This window comes from Eubalaena glacialis, chromosome 12 (assembly GCF_028564815.1).
Source record: "Eubalaena glacialis isolate mEubGla1 chromosome 12, mEubGla1.1.hap2.+ XY, whole genome shotgun sequence".
NCBI classification, from domain to species: domain Eukaryota; kingdom Metazoa; phylum Chordata; class Mammalia; order Artiodactyla; family Balaenidae; genus Eubalaena; species Eubalaena glacialis.
In genome coordinates, this window is record NC_083727.1 from 43123049 (window position 1) to 43147298 (window position 24250).

The 24250-nt window shown below is 35.0% G+C and overlaps 1 protein-coding gene across 2 annotated transcripts in view; it reads left to right on the top strand.

Annotated features, from left to right (window-relative positions):
• The window catches only part of CEP85L (centrosomal protein 85 like), a 153590-nt gene that overhangs the window by 72818 nt on the left and 56522 nt on the right, over nt 1-24250 (top strand). For both annotated transcript variants that reach the window (XM_061207074.1, XM_061207073.1), the window contains exons 4-5: nt 14639-14760; nt 23594-23711. In XM_061207074.1, coding sequence (XP_061063057.1) covers nt 14639-14760; nt 23594-23711 — 240 coding nt within the window. The remainder of the gene's footprint in view (nt 1-14638; nt 14761-23593; nt 23712-24250) is intronic.

A 24250-nucleotide genomic window follows, 5' to 3' on the forward strand; every position in this document is an offset into this window, starting at 1 on the left:
CTCGACTATAATTCTGGAGAAGCTACTTGTTATTTTTAATTTTTAAAATACTTATAGCAGAGTGAACTCAGTCTGCTTCACTTTCTTACGGGTAACTAAAATCTTTTGCAGCAGCTGCTTATGTGTCCTTAAATGGAGATGATTTTGGCTTCTTCCAAAGAAAGATAAATCCTTTGCTAGAACAAATCTCTTGTTATTTAAAGAATCAACTAAAACTATCAGAGAAATAACATTCAGCAAGGCCCTCTGTAAACATTGCTAAGGGAAAATTTTACAACTTAAAAGTAAAACCCCAAATTAATAAATTGCATGAATGTTTGACAGTTTGCTCAGTGCTATTCAAGCATTTTTTCTTTCAATCATTACATAATGAGGATCTCTTATTATTACCAATTGCCAATGATTAATGAAATACAAAACCTAGGGCCTTGAAATATAACCCTAAAGTGGTTTACAGTAATTTGTCAAAGATGACATAGCTGCTAAGGGACAGACTGAGGGTTCAAATCCAGATCTGTTTAGTTATAGTTCTCTGATAGGTTGGCATGTTGTGTGGGGGGAAAGCCATAATCTGGACATGGATTTCAGAGAGTAGTATACGTCAACTAAGGGATTTTAAGATGGAGATAGCTGAATTACTGAAAACTCAAACTATTTTTAGAAAGTCTGCTTTAAGTTCACCTACACATTCATTTGAAAGTGAAGCTTAGGGGATAGATCATTGTAGTTGCACCTCTAGTTCTAAGAAAATAGAATTAGTAATACTTAGTTGTATAAGTTGTATAAGAAACCGCCATAGACCAAATAAAATATGGCCTAGATATTTCACATGTTGGCAGATTTGCTTAAAAGCATATATAGCTGGGCACACACACCCTTAGAAGGATACTAACAAACTGTGTGTTAGAGTTGGAAAATGGAGATAAAAATTTACTTTTCAGATTGGTACAAGGGCGGGGAGCTTCTGTGTTTACCTTTTTCGTTTTGGTTAGCTGCTGCTGCTGCTGAGGAGGATGATCATTATTACTACTCCAAATGGAGCTCTAGGAAGTGTCACACCTTCGTTTTAGGCTGATTGCCTAAACAGAAAGTTGCTTACTAGGAGCACTGGTGAGCTACAGTATAGTCAATAGATTGTTCCTCAGAAATTCCACAATGAGGGGCTGGAAAGTGTTTTTAGAGGTGCTTTGTCAGAATCTTCATTTAGAGTCAGACTGTAGTCTGAATCCATTTTTGGTCGCATGACCTTATACAAACTTGTCTAAGCTGCCTTATCTGTGGAATGGGTTTGTTGTGAGGATTTAATGAGAAGAAGTATGTATAATGACTATTAGAGATCTTGCAACACAGTGTCCATTTAGTGTTAGCACTTATTTTCCTTTTGAAGATGATTCTTAATCTGCAATCCATGGGTAGAGTTCAGTGCCCTTTGAACTTGGATAGGAAAAATGTTAGACATCTTTATTTTTACTAAGCTCTAAATGAGATTTAGCATTTCTTCAGTTTTGACTGTAGGCCACAAACTGCAGAAGTATTAGCAGTATGTTTGACTGTCACCGTTAGCAATCTTAGATAATTTCATATAGTATAGTTGTTGCAGATAGCTTGAAATACTGCTTACATTCATACCACTTGAAATTACAAAATTAGACCTGCCTGTAAATATATTGTTATTTAATGCATTAATAAAGAAGCATAACAGAAAAGGAAAATAAAAGAAAAGCAGAAATATTACAACACAAGTTTGTTTTTTTTAAAAATATTTATTTCAATGTAATTTATTTCCTTTCTAATCCTATGTATCTCACTTAATTTTTTTTAAGTTTTATTTTTTTGATGTGGACCATTTTTAAAGTCCTTATTGAATTTGTTACAGTATTGCTTCTGTTTTACATTTTGGTTTTTTTGGCCGTGAGGCATGTGGGATCTTAGCTCCCCGACCAGGGATCAAACCCGCACCCCCTGCATTGGAAGATGAAATCTTAACCACTGGACCGCCAGGGAAGTCCCTAAAGTTTTATTTTAGAACAGTTCTAAATTTACAGACTTATTGCAAATATAGTATAGAGAGCTCCTGTATACCCGATACCCAGTGTCCCCTGTTGTTAACATATCCTACATGAGTATGGTACATTTCTCACAGCGGTTATACCAGTGTTGATACTAAAGCCCATACTTTATTCAGATTTTCTGTTTCCCCTGGTGTTCCTTTTCTTTTCCAGGATTCTTTCCAGGACACCAGATTACATTTAGCAATCGTGCCTCCTTTGGTCCACTTGGTTGTGACGGTTTCTTACAGAATGTCCACAGTTGGGATTCGTCTGATGTTTCTCTCATGGTTAGGGCTGGTTAATGTGTTTTTGAGAGGAAGATCAGAGAGGTAAAGTGCCATTTTCATCACATATCAAGTGTACATACTATCAGCATGACTTACCGATGTCGTTAACCTTGATCACCTGGCTGAAGTGAAGTATTCGTCAAGTTTCTCCATGGTAAAGTTACTCTTTTCCCTCTCCCTCCTTACTGCACTCTCCAGAAGAAAGTTACTATGCACAGCCCACCCTTACGCTTCACTACCTTAAGAGTGGAGTGTCTATAAAAATTACTTGGCATCCTATGTATTTTATGATATAAAAACATTGAGAACAGATCAGTAGGCTTTAGCTGTCTGCCAAAAAATGTCCATGGCACAAAAAATTAAGAAGTCCTATGCTGGGAGTTGTTTCTGTCATAGTATGGGGCAGTCCTTTTTGGAAAGAAGACTGAGTTCTCAAACGGGCTAAAATCCAGACCTCCTAGTTTGCTTTTTTAGGCCCTGCTTTTCTAGCTTTGTCTGGTATCACATTCCCTTGTATCCTGTGCTGTGGCCCTGTACAGCTGCCTGCGGCTTTTTGAACAGGCTGTTGTTCTATTTTAAGCCTCCTCACTTTTTGTAGGAATGTCCTCCTTACTAACCTTTATTCCCATTAAAGTGCTAGTTTCAATTTACGTCTTCTGTGCAGCCCTCTCTTTCTTATGATATATACTTCTGCATGTACCCCTATTATTATGTCTCATTTTATTGTGTTTATTAGTATATCTGCCTAGACTAGATTCCAAGCTACTTGGAACTATCCAATAACTCATATTTATACCCTCTTTATTCCTTATAGTATAGAACCTGGCTTATAGCAATTCTTAAATATTGGCTCAATGGATGATTGGATGAGTGAGTGAATAAAGGGGGAACTAGGAAAGATTGCAAGGTGGTAGTGAATGAGTGATTCTGCAGAAGTAAGTGTTATAGACAGTTAAAAACTTCTCACTTTTAAAGCTCATCATGGGGGAGGAGGAGAATAATTGGGAGAGATTGGGGATAAGAGTACAGTAACTGAGAAAATAAACTTTCTTGTCATTTAAAGATGATGTAAATATATTTGTAGAGTAAGACTGAAGGAAGGTGGAACCATAAGCCCATGCTTCCTGAATTGAACCTCTAAATTTAAAAAAAAATTTTTGTTTTCTTTGCTCATTGGATTCATAATAATTCATGGTACTATATATACTCTTAATATTGCAAGACCTGCTTTTATTTATGTAATTATTTAGTTTTTATTTTATTTTAATAGTGAAAAAAAGAAAGCACCTCTAAGATTACCACTTGAACATAAGCTGGGATGTTAATAACTTATATCTAACCACACGGTCTTGCCACGTTCCCCCTATCTTCCCCACCCAAGTAAATGATTATTCTGATTCCTGGGTTAATTTCTTTACATTTGTTTTTATAGTTTTGTGGCATTTTTAATTATGTATTCCTTAAAAGTTCTTGTAATTTTACTTAACTCTATGTAAAAGAAATTATGATGTATAAAAATCTTTTACACTGAGTATTTAAACTTCAAGTTGTAGTGGTATGTCAGAAGCAAAAGAAACTTCAAGGTAGACCTTTTTTTTTTTCTGGAAACTTTTGACAAAAAGATAATTTAAGTGGTGACAGAATTAAAGCATTTTAATACTTAAACAAATATATAATACAGTAAAATGCAAGCTTTGAATAAATTTTTGTGATACTTCAAAGATAGGGAGCTTTTTAAAGTTAGACCTCCTAGACTCCCAAGGATTTTACCTAACTCTTAAAGGTTCTGTTCTATTAAAAGTTTGAGAATTACTGCCTTAAAATTTAAAGCTACCTAAAGAAGGATTAGTTGAAAAAAACATCTAAGAGCAAAAATGATGAGACTATTAGTCTGAGACTTAGGGGATGGGAAAGTGCCTAAGGTAATAGAGAAGAGAGAATAGGAGTTATTCATCAAGTCGGGGGTAAAAAAGACCAATAATAAAGTAACTTATAAAACTTGAGATCATTTAGGGGAGGTAGATTCGCTTTTAAAATTGACTTGTCAGATACTTGAAGGCTCAAGCATTTTATTTTTTTCATAAATGCTGAACTCTGGACAGATTCTCTTTCCTTATTAAATATCCCAGTTAGCAATGGGGAAGAGTTTGACATCAAGAGAAGCCAGTTAGTTTAAGGGAGGGGCTTGTCATGTAGGTTTACACAATTTGGGGGAAATGTACAAAATACACTCTAAGTGATGGAAAGAAATGCTATAGCATGTTCTGTGGCTTTTTAAGGAACTTGTCTATCAGTAAACAAGTAATATACAGGTGAAACATTTAACATTTGGAAGTTAACCACTATTGCAAGATAACACTAGGAGGTCAAGAAAATTCAGGATCGAGAGTCAAATTAGCACATGTAGTAAGAAGCAATATGATTTCTAAGAGAACTACATATTTTATACAAAAGAAGCTGGCAGAACTGAAGCCAAAATAAGAAATGGAAAATCTCACTCCCTCTCTCTCTCTCTCTCTCTCTCACACACACACACACACACACACAACCAATTTAACAACAAAAAACAACCCTCAGGTCTCCAGATACTTGCTTCAGAACTCTGTAGACCATGATGCTGTTCCTTTGTTAGGAAGATTCTAATCCAGTTCAATGATTTGTAGTCCCACCCCGTCCATTATATTCATTATCTTTGTGCTTGGCATCCCAGCAACTGAGCTCCTTGCATTCCCAATCTTTATGGTGGCATCATTATTTATTTTGTCATCCAAAATGGAAATTTGAGGCTCATCCTTCTTTCTGTCTTCTCCCAGACTCTGGTCCACTAAGAAATCAAATGCAGATTGCCAGTTAGAAATCTGTGTTCCCATAGCCTCATCAGCTTTCCTCTGAACTTTTATATATACCTTCTGTCTTGAGCCTCTCCTGTTCTTTACCCTGATATCCAAGTTGCCTTCTCAAGGGTAAATTTGGTTCTCACATGCTGAGAACTTTTCTTTATTATCACCATGTCCCTCAAGATTAAAAACCCAAATTTTACAGCACTGCATACAGAGGTTTTTCCTAATCTGGTGTTGTCATCTATTCCCACCATATTTGACAACTCTGCCATTTGTGTGTGTTATTTCTTCTATCTGGAATCTATTCCTTACTTTCTTGTTCCTTTGGAATGCCTTTATTATTCAAAAATATGTAGGGAGAAGCCTGTTTTGTTTGTTCTTAATTTTTAATTGCATACGTAATAAGTGAATATCTCTTAGCAATTCAGGAAACTCAGATAAAGCAGAAGTTGGAGGGGGACTTTATACATTTTGTAGGTACTTATTTTTTCTTTACCATAAATTTCATGAATAGGGACTGATTTATTTTTTCTTTACTCCTCACACTGCTAATGCCTTGGAGGTTAAGGTTAATGGATATTTTGAATGTTATTTTGCCATTACAAGTGAGCTTGTAAAAGGATAAGTTAAAGGTATAGAATAGAAATGCAACTGACCAACTGACCCTTGAATTTTCAGCATAGATGCATTCTTGAAAAGGTTATATGTAAAATGGATTTTGATATGTAAAATTCATGTTTATCTTATAAAGCAAGCAATGTCCCAGTGGAAAAGATTAATAAGCCCAACTTTCTAATATGCAGACATTGTAACTTTTTATCAGTTTAATGTACTGAGAGTTGTACATTGTTTTGCTATATCTCAGTAATCTGTACTTCCTCCTTAACCCATCTCCAAATTAAAAGCTTATATAGCACAGCAAAAGGATGTGAGCATGTCATGATCTGGGGTTTTCATTTGCCCTTGAGTTGGTCAAAGGTGGTGAGTAGGTTCCAGGACCAGCCCTTAGCATTAAGATGAAGAGCATACTTTTGGCAAAGTTTATCAGGCTGCCCTGTTAATGTATTCATTTTTATAGGTTTATTGCTTAGTTAGGGCCATGGATAGCTGAAGAGTTGATTGTTGACTCCAGCATTAATATGTTGATTTTTTAAATCTAACTTGAAAACATAAAATATCTAAAAATTCAGTATTTGGATCATTATGAATCTGTGTACTGAATGTTTGAGAATCAGAAAGTGCTCTTGAGACTTTACACCTACAAAATAGAAACACAGTATAGTCACTGAAGACTTTCTTTCAAATGTATCTCTAAAATGCAAACTAAAATTAAATTAGTTATGTAGATTACTCAGAGATTTCCTGGGTCTGAAAGAAATGAGGCTGAATCTCAAGAGCTGGAAAGCATGATTTTTATTCAAATGTAATTTTGTGGATTGATCTTTGAACTCTAATCTTTAGAGTGTATACATTTCTTTTTATTTTGTATATCATTGCTATAAAAATGATAGTAGAGATTTTTAAGTAATGGTAATTTCAGGGATGGTAGACTTCTGTAGATTGTAAATTTTTAGATTGCTTAATATTTAGCAAATATTGTCAGGTTCTGTGCTGAGTACCAGGAGTTATAAAAGAATAAGGCCAAGCTTATCGTGATGCAGACTAAACTGGGAAAGGAACTACTGCCGTAAGTACTGTCATAAGTACTGTCACTCTAATTACAATACCTGTCTGTGCTGTTCAAAATAATTTTGGATTTTTTTGAAGGCTGAGAAATATACTTGAGGGATTGTTGATTGTGTGCTATGGGCTAGGGATGAACTAGACTGTGGGCATTACAAAAAAAAAATCTCTAACATTTCTGGTGCTTATACTTTTTAGCAAAATATGTGAAGGGATGTTTAAATTGAACAGCAATCAAGTTGCCCCTCTAAACTCCTCTCAACAATTTTACCCTGAGAAGATTACCCATTGTTGACTCTTGAAATATTTTTTTAAAAAACAGTAATTTTAACATATGGAAGAATAAAGTATTTAATGGCCCATAACTACACCGTCCAAAAAGAAGTAAGTAGTACATGTATGGTAAGCAAAGTCAGTTAATCCCAACTGATATAAAGTAAAAGTCTCCTCCCTCTCTGCTCACAAAATAACCATCATTAATAATTCCTTTTGTATACTTTGAGAAAAATCCTTTCATACATTTTAAAAATAATGTAGGCAGTGCTTTGGTCCCCAAACACATGTATTATTATATATTTTTCTTTTATCTCTCAATAGTACAATATGATAAAAAACTTGATAAAACATATTTTGGTAATCTGCTTTTAAAAATAAGTGAAATATGTTAGCGCTTTAGTAGAATCTGGTTCTGTAGTCTGGTACATTTGTTATTCTTAAGTAATTATACAAAACCTTTGGAAAATGCTACGTTCTGTTTGTTTATAAGTAAGTTTGTTTGTTTATAAGTAAGTTTATAAGTAAAATCCATGATTAAATTTGAGAACTTAAACACACACCCCCCCACCCCCAATCTTCTAATTGATTTCTTAGGGAAAATGATTTGTTCCTCAATCTTGGATATATCCTTTACCCGCTTCACTTTTTTTTTTTAATTTTTTTATTTATTTGTTTTTTTTTTTTTTTAAATTTATGGCTGTGTTGGGTCTCCGTTTCTGTGCGAGGGCTTTCTCAAGTTGCGGCAAGTGGGGGCCACTCTTCATCGCGGTGCGCGGGCCTCTCACTATCGCGGCCTCTCTTGTTGCAGAGCACAGGCTCCAGACGCGCAGGCTCAGTAATTGTGGCTCACGGGCCTAGTTGCTCCGCGGCATGTGGGATCTTCCCAGACCAGGACTCGAACGCATGTCCCCTGCATTGGCAGGCAGATTCTCAACCACTGCGCCACCAGGGAAGCCCCTACCCGCTTCACTTTTGCATTATAACTGTAATGAGATCATGTTTCATGCATAGATCATTCCTTTGTTGGCATTTTTAGAAAACATGCTCATGCTAACACAGATTAGACGTAAACCAGATTGATTTTTGAGAGGAAAAATGTCCCTTCCTCCAAAAGAAAATAGTTACATTAATAGTAACTTAGTTGTTTAGCATGGTGGAAATCACTGATATGTTTAGGGTTCTCTTTATCTTCATGTACATGTATTTTTAAGATATAAAATGTAGGTATATATTCCTCTCATCAGTTTCTTTTTATCATTTTTTTAGGGTCTTTTACCCTTGAAGTAACTTGATATATTTGCATTGTTATTTCAGTAAAGCATATTAGGATGGCAAAAATAGCATTATAGAGTTAGTTATAAAAACAAATTGAAGAACTAATGAGATCATTAAAAACTCAGTTCCTTCTTTAATTTAAATTTCAAGACTTAAGATGCATACTTCTGTTTATAGTTAGTCACTCTGATGAAGAGGTTATGGATAGAATTTTTTTATATGATTTGTTTTTATTTTCTTAGAGAAATATGTAGTAATACATTCCATAAATAATTACATGGGCTTAGTTAAGATACAGATTATTTTTATTAAATGCACATTCTTTTAGTAATAATATAATATGTAAGATACAGATTTTATTTTAATGACAGTTCTTTCAGTAATCATATAGTCCGTGTTTTTCCTTCTCGTTGAATAAAAACTCTAAACTCTGTGTAATTTGTAATTTATTTTCACCTTCATTATTGAGCTTTGTGAACTTAATTCTGGGTGAGGTGTCCTGATCCTTTTACCAAAAAGCACTCATAGAGTATCTCTTCAGATAGACTATTCCAGGAAAGAGAGGAAGATCTGCTGTGTTACTTGACATGTTGTGAGTGATGAATGAGCTAAGGAACAAAAGCAAATGAAAGAGAGATAACAAACTTGAAGAACTGCAGAGGTTGTATTCTAGTTAAGTGTGGCAGCACTAGATTATCTAAATTTAACAGTATTTGTCCAGGCTGAAGCCAAAGAATTTGGAACTATTTTCAGATGCAAATAGTGAGCTTATTTGAGAAACATGTTTGACCATTACATGACATATTTTGGCAACTTTTCATAGCATCTGGGTCTCATCTAAATAGATATATTTGGGATTGTTGTAGATGCTTGTTTTCCCTATTCAGTTATGAGAGTGGAATTTGCTGTTTACAATAAGAGGTGCCAATATATGTGTTATATCTCTGGGTGGTTGGGCTCTAGATGCAGAAGAGTTATGCTAGTCTACTGGCTAGACTATTTGGCTAGTCTACTGTTTTCTCCTCTAAACCACCATTGCAACAATGTATCTTATGCATTTTTAGGTAAAACATCTAAATGAGGAGTTCCCTTCCCTCCCTGAGTTTGGTAACTACCAAATATGTATGAAAAATGTTTACTTGTAAAAGTTGCCCTTGTTTTGCTGTACAGATTTTGAAATATTCATTACTTTGATGATGTCCTTTCTGTTCTGTGCTTGAAGTTAGCTCACAGTTATATGCCTTTATAATTATCTTTTAGATTTCATGTTCATGTCTAGTTACAGTTTTATTATTCACAAGCTATAAATATAAATTATATATTCATATGTTTAAATTATATTCTCCTTGATTACTAATATTGGTTACGGTCAAGTAGAAACATGACTGATGACTTGAAATTCTGCCACAAAATGGTATTCCTCTCATGACCAGTTATGATTTTATTGAACAGAAATTCTTAATTGCTTTCTAACTACTTGGGATAAAAATGTGTTACTAATGGTTATAGGGGAGAGGTTATTTGAATATGAAATACTTTCTTCTTTTTCATATTTGGAAGCAGCATTGTCCCATCTTAATAGAAGGCTTCTTTGTTCTTCTTAAGTATTGACAACTCTTAAGAACCAGCTTGTAATTGTTATAGGGGAGGACAAATAATTTTCCCTCTACCATTCTTAGTTCTTAGCTGAGACCGCTGTAATAAAAGGTAGATTACAAGAAAAAAACAAATAGAAGTTTATTAACCTATATACCTTGTGTGCAAATGGAAGATACTCAGGGAAAAATGAGGAACTCAGAGAGGTGGCTTTAGAATTCATGATTAAATACCACTCAGTTCAGGAAAAGCAGAGGAGGGATGCAGGCCTCTCAGGGGAGAATAGACGATTTTTGGAGAGTTGAATAGGCCCTTAGAAGAATAGATAGGAGAGATGATAACCTGTGGGAAAGTTTGTCTGGGTGCAATGTCTGCTTCTAGTCTCCTTTCCTGTGATAAGAGCCAATCCTCCCTGATTGATGAAACTCCCAGGGAGGGGATTTATGACAGTTGAGTTCCTTTGGGAGGATCTGTCTTTAGGCAGAGAGTGGAGTTCAGAAAAAGCCTCTCCCTGCATTTGCTCATTTTCAAGTGCCTACAGCTCAAAATAATTAATATGTCATTAATTATGGTGGCATGTCTTGAGCTCCTACAGTCATATTTTGGGGTAGCATATTGTGCTACCCTTCATTTCCAACTCTGTTTTTGCATTCTTGGTGTACGGTATTTACTTCATCTGGTCATTTATCTCTCAATTATTTGCCTATGTAGGATAGCACCGTAGTGAGGAATAGATAGGAAATTATAGCCGAGATAGTGCATTGTATCATCTACAGAGCATCTTTGAGTACTTACATATTCTCCCCCAGCAGGCAAGGCCTTCATTTCCCCTCAGTCCTACTGTGAGGTAGAGAGAAAAATAAAGTCTAGGCCCATGGTTAGTATATATTTTGTTTTTGTTGAGTTAGTATTGCATTTTGTGGATGTAGCACAGTTTGTTTATCCATTTATCAGTTAATGGTTTGTTTCCAGTTTTGGGTGATTAAACATTTGCCTTCAGGTTTTTGTACACATACGTTTTCACTTCTTTTGACTAGATACCAAATTCAGTTCCCCATTTAATCAGCTTTGCCCCTTCGGAAGTTAGTTGACCAAATGAAATAAGTCAGAGAAAGAAAAATACTGTATGATGTCACTTATATGTGGCATCTAAAAATGCCAAACTCATAGAAACAGAAACTAGAATGGTGGTTACCAGAGGGTAGGGGGTAGGGAAATGGGGAGATGTTGGTCAAAGGATACAAACTTTCAATTTGCTATAAATTATAATAAAAATAAAATTTCATCAGTTGTTTCTTTTCTGTATATCTTTAGTAGTACAGCATTGTTTATATAGTATGCAAAATCATAAAGGTACAGTAGCTGCCTTGCTATTTGAGAAGTCACAATATGATTTTAATAACTCTTGCTAGGTAATTCAAATTGTGTTCTATAACTTCATTTAGTATAGCATGCCCTATGGCCTCGTTACAAAAGCCTTAAAAGGTAACATGTTTCCATAATTGTCTTTTTCGGTGATAGGCAGATATAAACAGGTTTTTAAAATTACGTGTAACTCCACCTGCAGCATTTGGTTGTGTGTCAGGATTCTTTCTCCTTTTTAAACTACTTCTATGAATCAGGATTAAAGTTTCGTAGGAAGACTGCCATGCTGCTGATTTGGTAATTGTTTATTGCATCTTAATTACAGAGAAAGACTTCCTTTCCTTTCTTCCTGTTTGCTCAATTTTATGGGTCAATTTTTGTTTTCTAAAGGGTTTAGGTTAAGGGAGCTACAAATCAGAAGAATAAAGTTTCATGTTTTGTTTTACATATATTCACTGGATGTATCTGGCAAGTACTTCAGCAGTCCATCCTGTCAGTGACTCAGGTGCTATAAAGCAAGTAGTACTGTTGTTTGCTTTTGTCTTGCAGACCTACTTTTTTCTTCTCTTTACTCCCTCTTTCTTGATGCCAGGAAGTTTTATAAAACAAGAAAAGGCTTTTCCTTAAGTTGTCAGCCATGGGAAAAATTTTAGCAGATGACTGGTGGAAGAATAGAATAGTTAATGTCTTCTTGAAAAGATCATCATCTATTGTCTAGGCACTTGTCTTATTGAAATAGGTACAAGATGTAAAAGGTAAAGCATAGCTTAAAATACTATGGTATAGGTCATTCCTGATTTGTGGTAATCAGCAGTGGAGGAACCTTTTATAAAGTTTTGGAAGAGGATACCATAGATCCTCAAGCTATCTTAGAAGTTTTTTGTTAGGCATGGTAACAATATACAAAAACCAATATTTAAAATATCTGTAACCTGTTATCAGGATATTAATATATAACTCAATATATAAATAAAATATATATTCACTTTTATTCTACAAATAAATTAAATATTTAGTATTATAAATTATAGCACAAATGTTTCACCATATCATTCTGATAATTTCCACATCTTATGCTGAGTTTTGGAATTATTGATATGGTCTTTTGTCTTGCTTTTTTTTTTTACCAGTTTTAATGAATTCCTGTTTGAGCTACAGTTTGACAAAATAAATTTCATGAAACGAGTGCCTATTAAACTGATAGTCATTAAGTAACATGGAGTTGCAATAAGCAGAGGCTTTCTCTTAATATCAACAATATTGTTTATAGTGCTTAATCTTCTCTTGGTTTTTAAGAGCAGTTACTTTCAAACATTTATTCCAGTTGCTGTGATGCTATGAAATTTGAAATACCTCTTGGTCAACTGGGCCATAGTAGAAAGAGTGAGACAGTGCGGTGCTCTTTTGTTGGGCTGCCAACTATATTTGAATCCTAGCTCTGCCAACTAAATATAAGCTGGTAGGGAGTGTTGAGACGGGGGAAGTTTGAGGGGCTGACTAGTAGAAACCAACCAATCAGGAAGGATGCTGTAAGTAGCGTCCAGAGGGCCCCTTTTTATGCCAGGAGTAACTCTTTATTTGTTGGACGATGGAAAGTTCTGAGGATTGGGTTTGGGCAGCAGCTAGTGTTCAACCACAGTGAAAGTACTTCAGTACTGCTACAACTAATATATCTGTACTGGTGCATACTGGCCCAGTATCAGCCTGAGCTGTATATTGGGCAAGAGAAAGAGTGAAATTCAAAGACCAGATCTCTGACTAACCTGTCTCTATAACCCTATGTGTCACTTAGACTCCAAATATGTGACCATCTGACAAAGTTATGTACCCTGTTATCCAGTTTCTACGCTTCTTAGTCTGATCACCTTGTGCTGTCTTTGTGCTGCCTGAAACATCCTGTCCTAGTATTACTTGACAATCATCTTAATTTAAAGGTTTAATCTAGGACTAGTTGATGTCACCCAGTTAGTGGTTTATTCAGAAGTAGGTCTTGTCAGTAGCATCTTTGGAAAACAAAGGATAAAAAATATTGCTGCACATTTGAATTCTCCTGAAGTTGCTTTGTGGTGTTTATATAGCATCTCTTAGCTTGCCAAGGAATTTATTTTCCTATTTGATTTACCAATTGTATTGGAAATTTACCAATTTCCTAGAGCTACCATAACAAAGGACACAAACAAGGTAGCTTAAACAACAGATATTTATTGTCTCACAGTGCTAGAGGTTAGAAGTCCAAAATCAAGGTGTCAGCAAAGTTAGTTCCTTCTGAGGGCTGTGAAGAAAAATCTGTTTCAGGCCTGTTTCTAGTGGTTTTCTGGCAATCTTGTTGTGTTCCTTTGCGTGTAGATGTATCACTCCAATCTCTGGTTTTCATCTTCACATGGTGTTCTCTCTGTATCTCTTTACATAGTCTTCTGTGTGCATGTCTGCATTCAGATTTCCCCTTTTGCATCAGTCTAATGACTTCATCTTGACTATATCTGTGAAGTCCCTGTTTCCAAATGAGGCTACAATCTGAGGTATTGGGGGTTAGGACTTCAACATCTTTTTGAAGGGACACAGTTCAACCAGTACCACCAGTATTAAAATTTTGATTTTGTTTCAATGATAGAAATTTGAGGATATCTGCTGTATTGGGTTTTGTTATTATTTGTTTTAAATATCTTAAATTTTTCTTAAAGTCTAAATCGATTTTTTTCTAAATGATATAATAAACACTGGAGACCAGTAATCATCTAGATTATCTGCTTAATAGTCATTTTCTATGGATATATTTACTACTTTGTGAAAATATTTTAGCTTTTGAAATTTCAGTGTAATTAAAGGTTGATGTGATGAGTGACAATTTGAAGTCTGAATGCTACAGATACTATTTTTATTCCCTTGTGGAAACCCTTCTGGTAATGCTTGTACAGTCTAGCCTTGGTATGTTCTTTTATTGTACTCCTTCCTTAGGCAATGATTAATTTCTTATTTCCAGAAAGCTTCCACAAGATAATGAGAACAGGATCTTACATATAGTATTATAATAATGTTCTGTTGTCACCAATTCTTCATTAGATTTGTACATTTACTTTAGAACTTCCTTGAAATTCTTCAAGTTATGTTGTATTCACAGGTGTGATTTAAGATGGTTTTTTAAAAAAATCAAATGGACAGTTCTCTATTTTTTTTAAATGAAAATCACTGGGAAAATACAAGGTGACATATAAATATTCCCTTTAGCCACTTTTAGTATACTAATAGTGTAAACATGTTTGTGCAGGTTTTGACTGGATCATCTCGTCAAAGTTATTCACCTCCTGGCTATCAAGATTTCAGTAAGTGGGAATCAGTGCTGAAAATAAAAGAAGGACTACTAAGGCAGAAAGAAATTGTAATTGATCGGTGAGTCTTTTTTTTTTTTAATTACTAAATATTTCAGGCATGCAGAAATGTAGTTTAATAAAACAAATATCTTTGTACCCACTGCTTAGAGTTTAAGAAATAGAACCTTACAAGTACGCTGATGTCTCATGTCTGTCCATCCCCAATCCCAGTACTTTTAAGAACCACTATCAGAACTGAGGGTCAGTTGGTTTATCTGCCTATCTATCTATCTATCTATCTATCTATCTATCTATTTATCTATCTATCTATCTGTGTCTGTTTTCTACCATCCTCCCATTTACATTAGGGTAACTCATTATTTGGAAACTCCTCTCCATCTTTTTTGTACATGTAACAAGTTAGCTGCAATGCTGATGAACTATCAAAGCTAGTGTCTTTGTGTTTTATGCTTGGGAACTATCAAATTGGAAAGCTACTTTAAAGTGGTAGTTTCCTTTAACTAATGTATGTTAGATCTGATAGCACAGAAAGTATGAAAATCATGAATGTTTAAAATTAAATGACCTACAGATAAGAATTTTGAAAATTTTGGGAGACATTTCCAAAATTTTGCCTATTTCAGTATCAAAGCTCTGAAAAAAATTTTTTTAAACTTAATAGTCTCCTGATTATTCTCAGCAAAAAATTACTTAATTATTACTTAATTATTTATGATCTATATTGGTTCTACATCATTTATGTATACTTTTGGGATAGTTAAACATGTTGCATATCATGGTAATTGGGAAATAGTTTGAGGAGGCATTTTCTCTTAATCAGTGCTAGTTACTACTTATTTTCATGTGCTTATATGGGATAAAGTAGTAGATATTTTAGCTTTAAAATTAAATCCTAATTCAAACCTTTAAATATATTTAATAGTTGAAATTTCAAAAGATTTTGCTTAGAAACTTAGCAGTGTTAAGCAAGATCTGCTGGAATATAAACTAGAGCATAGACATCTGGGCTTCCTTACTCTCCACTATGTTCTCAACATCTTGAACAGAGCCTGGCACATAGTACATGTACTTAGTGCTTGATACTTCCATGCTTGATAAATGAATGAAGATTGTAGGAGATAGTTATAATTGATTTTATGAAAAGCCTATTTTAAAATATTAGATACTTCTAGTACAAGTGAATTTTATGTATAAATAATTATAGACCCTGTTGGATATATATTTTGAACACTTAAATAATTTAACTCATTGTATAGACTTGAAATTAATACCATTTTTAAACACACCAAAATTCAGACTTTAATTAATATGAATAGACTTGCCCTCAATCAGAATCACTTGGCTTTTATTATTTTTTAAACACCATTATACCATTCTATTGGGTATAAGTTAATAAGTGTCTTAGTTCATTTGGGCTGCTATAATAAAATACCATAGACTGGGTAGCTTATAGACAACAAATATTTATTTTTCCCACTTCTGGAGGCTGGGAAGTCCCAAGGCACTGGCAGATTCAATGTCTGGTGAGAGCCAACCTCCTGATTCATAGATGGCCGTCTTCTTGCTGTAACCTCCCATGGTGAAAGGGGCAAGGGAGCTCTCTGGAGCTTCTTTTGTAATGGCACTAATTGCATTCATGAGGATTCTGTCCTCATGACCTAGTCACCTCCCAAAGGCCCTCTACCTCCTATACCACACATTGGGCATTAGGATTTAATGTGTGAATTTGGGGGGGGGGGGTGTATGTCACAACATTCAGTCTATGGCAGTAAGAAATGCAGATAATTATTGATGTAATCTATTAAAATATATTTATATTTGTCAATTTTGTATATATAGAAGGATACTAAGGAAATAATCCAAAATCATTCAAGTTGCTCAGTTGGCCAATTCTGTTTTTTAATTAAAAAAATTTTTTTATGGAAGTATAGTTGATTTACAATGTTGTGTTAGTTTCAGGTATGCAGCAAAGTGATTCAGTTTTATATATTATATATATATACTTTTTCAGATTCTTTTTCCATATAGGTTATTATAAAATATTGAGTATAGTTCCCTGTGCTATACAGTAGGTTCTTGTTGTTTATCTATTTTATATATAGTAGTGTGTGTATTTACTCCCAAGTTTCTAATTTATCCCTTTCCCCCATCTTTCCCCTTTGGTAGCCATAAGTTTGTTTTCTATGTCTGTGAGTCTGTTTCTGTTTTGTAAATAAGTTCATTTGTATTATTTTTTTTAGATTCCACATGTAAGTGATATCATATGATATTTGTCTTTGTCTGACTTACTTCACTTCGTATAATAATCTCTAGGTCCATCCATGTTGCTGCAGATGTCTTTATTTCATTTTTTTTATGGCTGAGTAATATTCCATGGTATATATGTACCACACCTTCTTTATCCATTCATCTGTCGATGGACATTTAGGTTGTTTCCGTGTCTTGGCTGTTGTAAATAGTGCTGCAGTGAACATCGGGGTGTATGTGTCTTTTCAGGTTATCGTTTTCTCCGGATATATACCCAGGAGTGGGATTGCAGGATCATATGGTAGCTCCCTATTTTTAGTTTTTTAAGGAACCTTCATACTGTTCTCCATGGTGGCTGTACCAATTTACATTCCCACCAACAGTGTAGGAGGGTTTCCTTTTCTCCACACACTTTCTAGCATTTATTATTTGTAGACATTTTGATGATGGCCATTCTGACTGGTGTGAGGTGGTATCTCATTGTAGTTTTGATTTGCATTTCTCTAATAATTAGCAGCGTTGAGCATCTTTTCATGTACCTTTTGGCCATCTGTATGTCTTCTTTGGAGAATTGTCTATTTAGGTCTTCTGCCCATTTTTGGCCGATTCTTTATCTAGTCTCATTTATGGATCTGTGGTAGCCACATTGTCAAGTAGGAGTTGGCTGGCCTAGGCTAGCCTTAACCTGCATGGTCTGTATGGTCCATGGGGGTCTGTCATCCTCCAGTATGCTAACCAGGGTTTGTTCATAGGGTGAAGTTCAAAGAGAAAATGAAGCACATACGTTCTCTTGGAGCTTAGGCTCAGAACTGGCACAAAGTCCCTATGGGGAATCTCTGTACCCTTAGCTTAATTTCTCTGTGAACCTAAAACTTCTCTAAAAAATAAAGTCTGCTTAAAAAAAAAAAAAATCACTTACACTATGTTCTTATTGGTCACAAGGCCAGGAGACTTCACCTGTGGACAGTAGGAACAGCAAAATCACATCATAAAGGAGGATAAGTAATACAGGGAAGGGAATACTTGTGGATGTTTTTGTAAACAATCTACCACACCCAGTGTCTTAAATAATCTTTGATATTTTACATGCTTATTATAAAGTTTTTGATGATTAATGCATTTGATATTATATAAAACAGAGGAAGAAAAAGTAGCAACTCCTGTTTCTAAAGCAACATGACCAGAATTTAAAAGTAAAAATGTTCATATATAAAGATCTTTATAACACATATAGTGATGAAAATTAGAACAAAATTATAGTATATCTTTTTTCCAGGAACCAGATTAGACTAATGGCCTTTAAAATGGTGATAACACATGCAGAGACTATTTCAGAGACAGAATTGACAGGATTTAGTTTCTTCCTGGATGGAACTGAGAGTAAAGATGCTGAACTTTTCTACTTTGGAATACAGTGTGGGTGATGATACCTTTTAAGTCACTTAACTAAAAATTGTATTCTGGATATTATTCCTGCAAATATCAAGTTATTCATGATTACATGAGAAAAATGTGGTTTTTTTTTTTTTACAATGCATATAGCTTTCGTAGATTTTGGATAATTAGGTCAAAACAGATCAAATGTTAAGGAAAAATAACTGCTATAGAAACTGTTCTTCTTATGGTTACCAGTGGGGAAGGGTTGGGGGGGAGGGATAGATTGGCAGTTTGGGATTGACATGTACACACTGCTGTATTTAAAATAGATAACCAACAAGGACCTACTGTATAGCACAGGGAACTCTGCTCAGTATTCTGTAATAACCTAAATGGAAAAAGAATTTGAAAATGAATAGATACATGTATATGTATAACTGAATCGCTTTGCTGTACACCTGAAACTAACATAATATTGTTAATCAACTATACTCCAATATAAAGTAAAAATTTTTTTTTAATTAAAAAAAAAAAGAAACTGTTCTTAAGTGTTCCCCATCTTGTGAGAAAAAGCAAATAGGTTAATTTCAAAAACAACTCAGAAAAAAAAGGAGGAAACCTGGTTTCTAATGCTTTATATTTGACACTAACCATTTAGGTAATTCTGAATAGGGTACTTGATCTTTTGCATATTGATTTTCTCATCTGCCTGGGTACAAGGAGTTTCACCACTTAAGCAAAAAATGAGGTTTTTGAAGATCACTCTTCTAGGCAACTCTCCTCTCCCACCTAGTTGTACAGCATGAGGATTAAATGAATAAATGTATGTAAAAAGCGCTAATACTGTCTGATGCATAGTGGCCATCAGCAAATAGGAGCCACATTATACATGTTTTGTATATGTAATAGTTATGTTTACGTGCTTGTCTTTCCTCAGTCGACTTTGATCTCTTCACAGAAGAGACAGTTTCATGTACATTTTATTACTCACAGTAGGTACTCACTAAATATTCATGCAGAGGAAATAGCCTCATTTTAATGAAAAAGAGGTTAAGGTTGTGGGTTAACCTATGCTGTTGCTGATACTAGTAGTTCTTAGGATGGTTTACACTTAGAAATTGCATAGCTTGTGCCGCTGAATTGAACAGATAAAATATAGGGGTAAGTCAGTGCACTGGAGCCTGATTCAGAGAGAAAACCCTATACCCTCTGTGGTGACAGCTGAGTTAATGCTATTAGTAAATGATACTGGCAGTATAGAGGAGAATTCTCATTTTGTCATTACTTGGCAATTTACAATATAGCATCTACAAATCTTCTTAAGATCTTGTCCAATAATAGAGAATCTGACTAGCCATTGTTTCTGGTTCTTGGAAAGGAGACTGTAAATCTTTAGAATGTCTTTTTTATTCATGAGCGGTGGAACACACCTGCATTTATGCTAATGAGGTGATTCTTGGGCCCTGCATAGCAGCTTCAGGATGGGGGCTATTTACCATAGAGACCAACCCTGTGATCAGAGGGTTGGGACTTTTGAGCCAGTCCAACCTCCAGGGAGAGGAGGAGGCTGGAGATTGAGTTCAGTGATTTAATCAGTCTTGCCCACACAATGAAATTCAATAATAAAAACTCTGGGAACTCCCCAGATTTGTAGCCATTTGGTTAGAAGTGTGGATGGCCTGGGGATCCCACTTGAGTCTGGCATCTGAAGTGAGGCTTTCTTGTTGGGGATCATACCCTTAAAGCTGTGAAGTCTGATGCTAACTTAAGGTGTTCAGTGTCAGAATCAAATTTCACACAGTGTAGCAGTTGGCCTTGAAACAAAATAGATTTAGAAATTGATTTTATAAAGCTATATACCTAGGTGTAAACAACCAAAATAGATAGAAACAAACTATTGAAACTGTATTTAAATACTCAGATAAGCTGATAAAAATAACCAAATCTTACTTAAACACTTGTGATGGAGAATAAATATGACTCTTGCATTATGGGGTCCATCTCAAAGTAAAAGATGTTCTGCAAATTGCCATGAGCAAACTCTCATATGTTAATTGATCATATCTGTGAAGTTGGAATTTTAATAACTTTTAATAACCATGATATGTACACTTAGGCCTTGCTTTAGAAATATGGTAAGTCCTGGCTTCTAAAGCAGATGAGTTAGAAGGACATTTAATATTAATTCCATTAAAAAAAAATCCACACTATACCAAAGAATCCACCACTGATTTTAAAAGTTTACCTAGCAAAATTATAATGTGATTTTACTTCCACATGTAATTAAATGAGAGACATATACATTGCTGAAGGCTCAAATGATAGCATTTTTTAGTAATAAAATATTTTTAAATTAAGGTATGGACATTTTTTTTTAGACATACTATTACGCAATAGATTACAGTATAATGTAAATATAACTTTTATATGCACTGGGAAACCAAAAAATTCGTGTGACTGGCTTTCTTGCAATATTCAGTTTATTGCCGCGGTCTGGAACCTAACGTGCAATATCTCCAAGGTCTGCCTTTAAATGTAAAAGCATCCTTTTAATGTACTTTGGGAGTATTTTCAGGCTATACTCTCTAAACGCATTTACCGTTCTTCCTCTGACTACTCTTAGGATTTTCTCTTTATCACTGATTTTAAGTCATTTGATTAGGATGTTCCTTGGTTTAGTTTTCTTTTTGTGCTTTGGGTTCTTCGGTCTTTGGTTCTTTGGTCTTCTTGGATCTGTGGGTGTGTCATTCTCAGCAGATTTGGAAAAAATTTGGCCAGTTTTCTACAAATACTTTTTCTTACTCATTCCTCCTCCCCTCACCTCCCCTATAGGGATTCTAATTACACATATATTTGGCCTTTTAAAGAAATCCACAACTCATTGATTCTCTGAGTTTTTGTTTTGTTTCATTTATTTGTCTTTTTTTTCTGTTTCTTTTTGGATAATTTCTATTGATATGTCTTCAAATTCCCTAATCTTTTCTTCTGCAAATTCTAATCTGCCCTAATCCCATTCAGGATAATATTCATGTCTTCCATGTCTCTGCTTAACATATTATGTCTTTCTTCTAGTTTCTTGAACATATGAAAATAGTTACAATAATTGATTTAGTGTCCTTCACTATTAATTCTGTCATTTGTGTCAGTTCTAGCTCACTTTCAGTTGATTGGCTGTTCACCTTATTGTGGGTCATATTTTCCTGCTTCTTTGAGGTGCCAGGCATTATGAATTTTAACTTGTTGTGGATGTTACATATTTTTGTATTCTTTTTTTTTTTAATTTATTTATTTTGTTTATTTTTATTTTTGGCTGCATTGGGTCTTGTTGCTGTGCGCGGGCTTTCTCTAGTTGCAGTGAGCAGGGGCTACTCTTTGTTGCGGTGCACGGGCTTCTCATTGTGGTGGCTTCTCTTGTTGTGGAGCATGGGCTCTAGGTGTGCGGGCTTCAGTAGTTGTGGCACTCGGGCTCGGTGGTTGTGGCGTGTGGGCTCTAGAGCGCAGGCTCCATAGTTGTGGCGCACGGGCTTAGTTGCTCCGCGGCATGTGGGATCTTCCCGGACCAGGGCTTGAACCCGTGTCCCCTGCATTGGCAGGTGGATTCTTAACCACAGCGCCACCAGGGAAGCTGTTATTTTTGTATTCTTGCGCTTTGTTCTGAGCCCCAAATTGCCCTCAGTTGGAAATTGCTGCTAACTGATACCCTGTAAATTATGAAGTTTTCCACTCTGGCATTTGGGAACAGGCACAATTCCGGGCCCCATGTGAGCCTCAGGCACTGTTTCTTCTAATCTTTTTGGCTAACATATCCCCCGCCCCCACCCCACAACCCCCCCTCCCCACTTAAAGTAGTTTCTTCACGCATTCGTTAGTTAACACTCAACTGAATACTCAAGGGTGGCTCTGCACTGTGAACTCTAGCTGCCTTGGTTTCTCCAGATTACCAGCTTTGTTTTTTCAACTCAGAGAGGTCACTTTCCCTGTTCAGAGGCTTAGGCTTAAAATGGTAATCTCTGGCAATCTTAGGACTCACATAATTTGTTGTCCACCTCCCAGACGTCACGGTGACTAATTGCCTGTTGTCCAGTGTCTTGAGAGTCTTTCTTGCCTGTATTTTGTTCCATTTTGTAATTATGTCAAGGGGAAGGGCAAAACTGGTTCCTGTTACTCCATCTTGGCTGGAAGAGGAAGTTTAGTTTTCTTTGTAAAGTTTTACATTATTTGAAAAGTACCATGTGACTAATCTCTCCTAACTTATCTGTTTCCTGTTTGATGTTTTGTGTGGATGTTCTTAAAGGATAACATATCTGAAAAACAAATAAAAACAGCTCTGAATAGAATAAGCTCTTTGATGCAGTCTGAACTTGCTCCAAAAGTTATTTTGTAAGTAACTTTGGAAAACATCAAGCTATTTGTTTTACCCACATGTATCCTTATTATTCCTTGAAAGCACGTGCTCTTGCTCTCTCTTGCTCTCACTCTGTCTCTCATAACCTTAGTATGAGACTTGTTATTAAATTTTTGAAGATTAATGATAATACATATAAAGGTCTTAGCATGTTGCCTGGCACATGATGGTTTTCAAATGTTTAAGGATACATATTCACAAAAGTTAAATAATTTGATTAAAATAAGCTATGATCCACTGAGGAAATACTTGAACTTCAGTGTGTCTGGTTCCAGCATGAGGTTATATTAAAATGAAATTTCAGAGCTATCCAGAGATGCAAATCTGCCACCATGTGAGTTCTCCATCGTTGGTGATGTTTATGTGTAGACCATGCAACCTGGATGTTGTAGATAAGATGCAGGCATAGTACAGCAGTTGAGCTAGATGATATTTATAAAAATACCTCTCACCCCGACAATGAAATTTTCAGAAGCTTCAATTGGTATTAAGTGTTGAACAGAATTTGGACGAATGGAAATAATAATATTAAGGTAAAGACATTCCAGACTGAGATTGAAACAGTTTTTATGTTAGGCAACAAGAAGAAAGAGAGCAAAGCATGACTTTGTTAGAATCTAAGAAGAGTATTCTACAAAAGATTATGTTCTTTAAAGTGTCAGAAGTACTCTACAGTATAAACTTTTTCTGTATTTAACATATCTCATGGTACTGTGGTTTAAAAAGATTTCCTATTATGAATTTTAAGATTGATCATACTTTTAACTCTTATGCCAAATTAGAATACTGAAAGTTCTGCTTTTAATTATCACTTAGAAAAGTATATTTTTTGTAATGTGGTACCTCAACTTATGTTTTGCAGGCAGAAGCAACAAATTACCCACCTGCATGAAAGAATAAGGGATAATGAATTACGAGCACAACATGCCATGTTAGGACATTACGTAAATTGTGAGGATTCTTATGTGGCTAGTTTGCAGGTAAGATTATAAAGGATTTTGTAGTCGATTTATTAGTAAAACATGTAAATTATATACTAAGCTTGTAAGATTAGGACATTTTTTGGAATTAATAATCTGTTCACATGGTTCGTATTTATATGTGTAGTGAAAGATGTCCAAGTGCTGTTTTCCATCTGTCCAGTTCACACCCTTTCCCCACACAAACGGGAGCTACTATTAACAGTTTCTAGTGTAGCCTTCCAGAGTTGACTTATATCACAACAAACACATATAAATGTATTTTATCCTCCTACCTTCACAAAAAGTATCAAAATAAATACAGTATTCAACACCTTGCTTCTTTCCCTTAATATTATATAAAATTATATAAAATACAGTGATTATTTTCATATCATTACATAGGCAGCATCCCTTTCCTTTGCTTTTACAGCTGCTTGATTTCCCATTTTATGGAGACAGCATAATTTATTCAACCTGTCTCTACTTGTCAAAATTTGGGTTGTTTCTAGTTTGGGACTATTATACATAATCTTATAAAAGTGAAACGCTGTACTCAT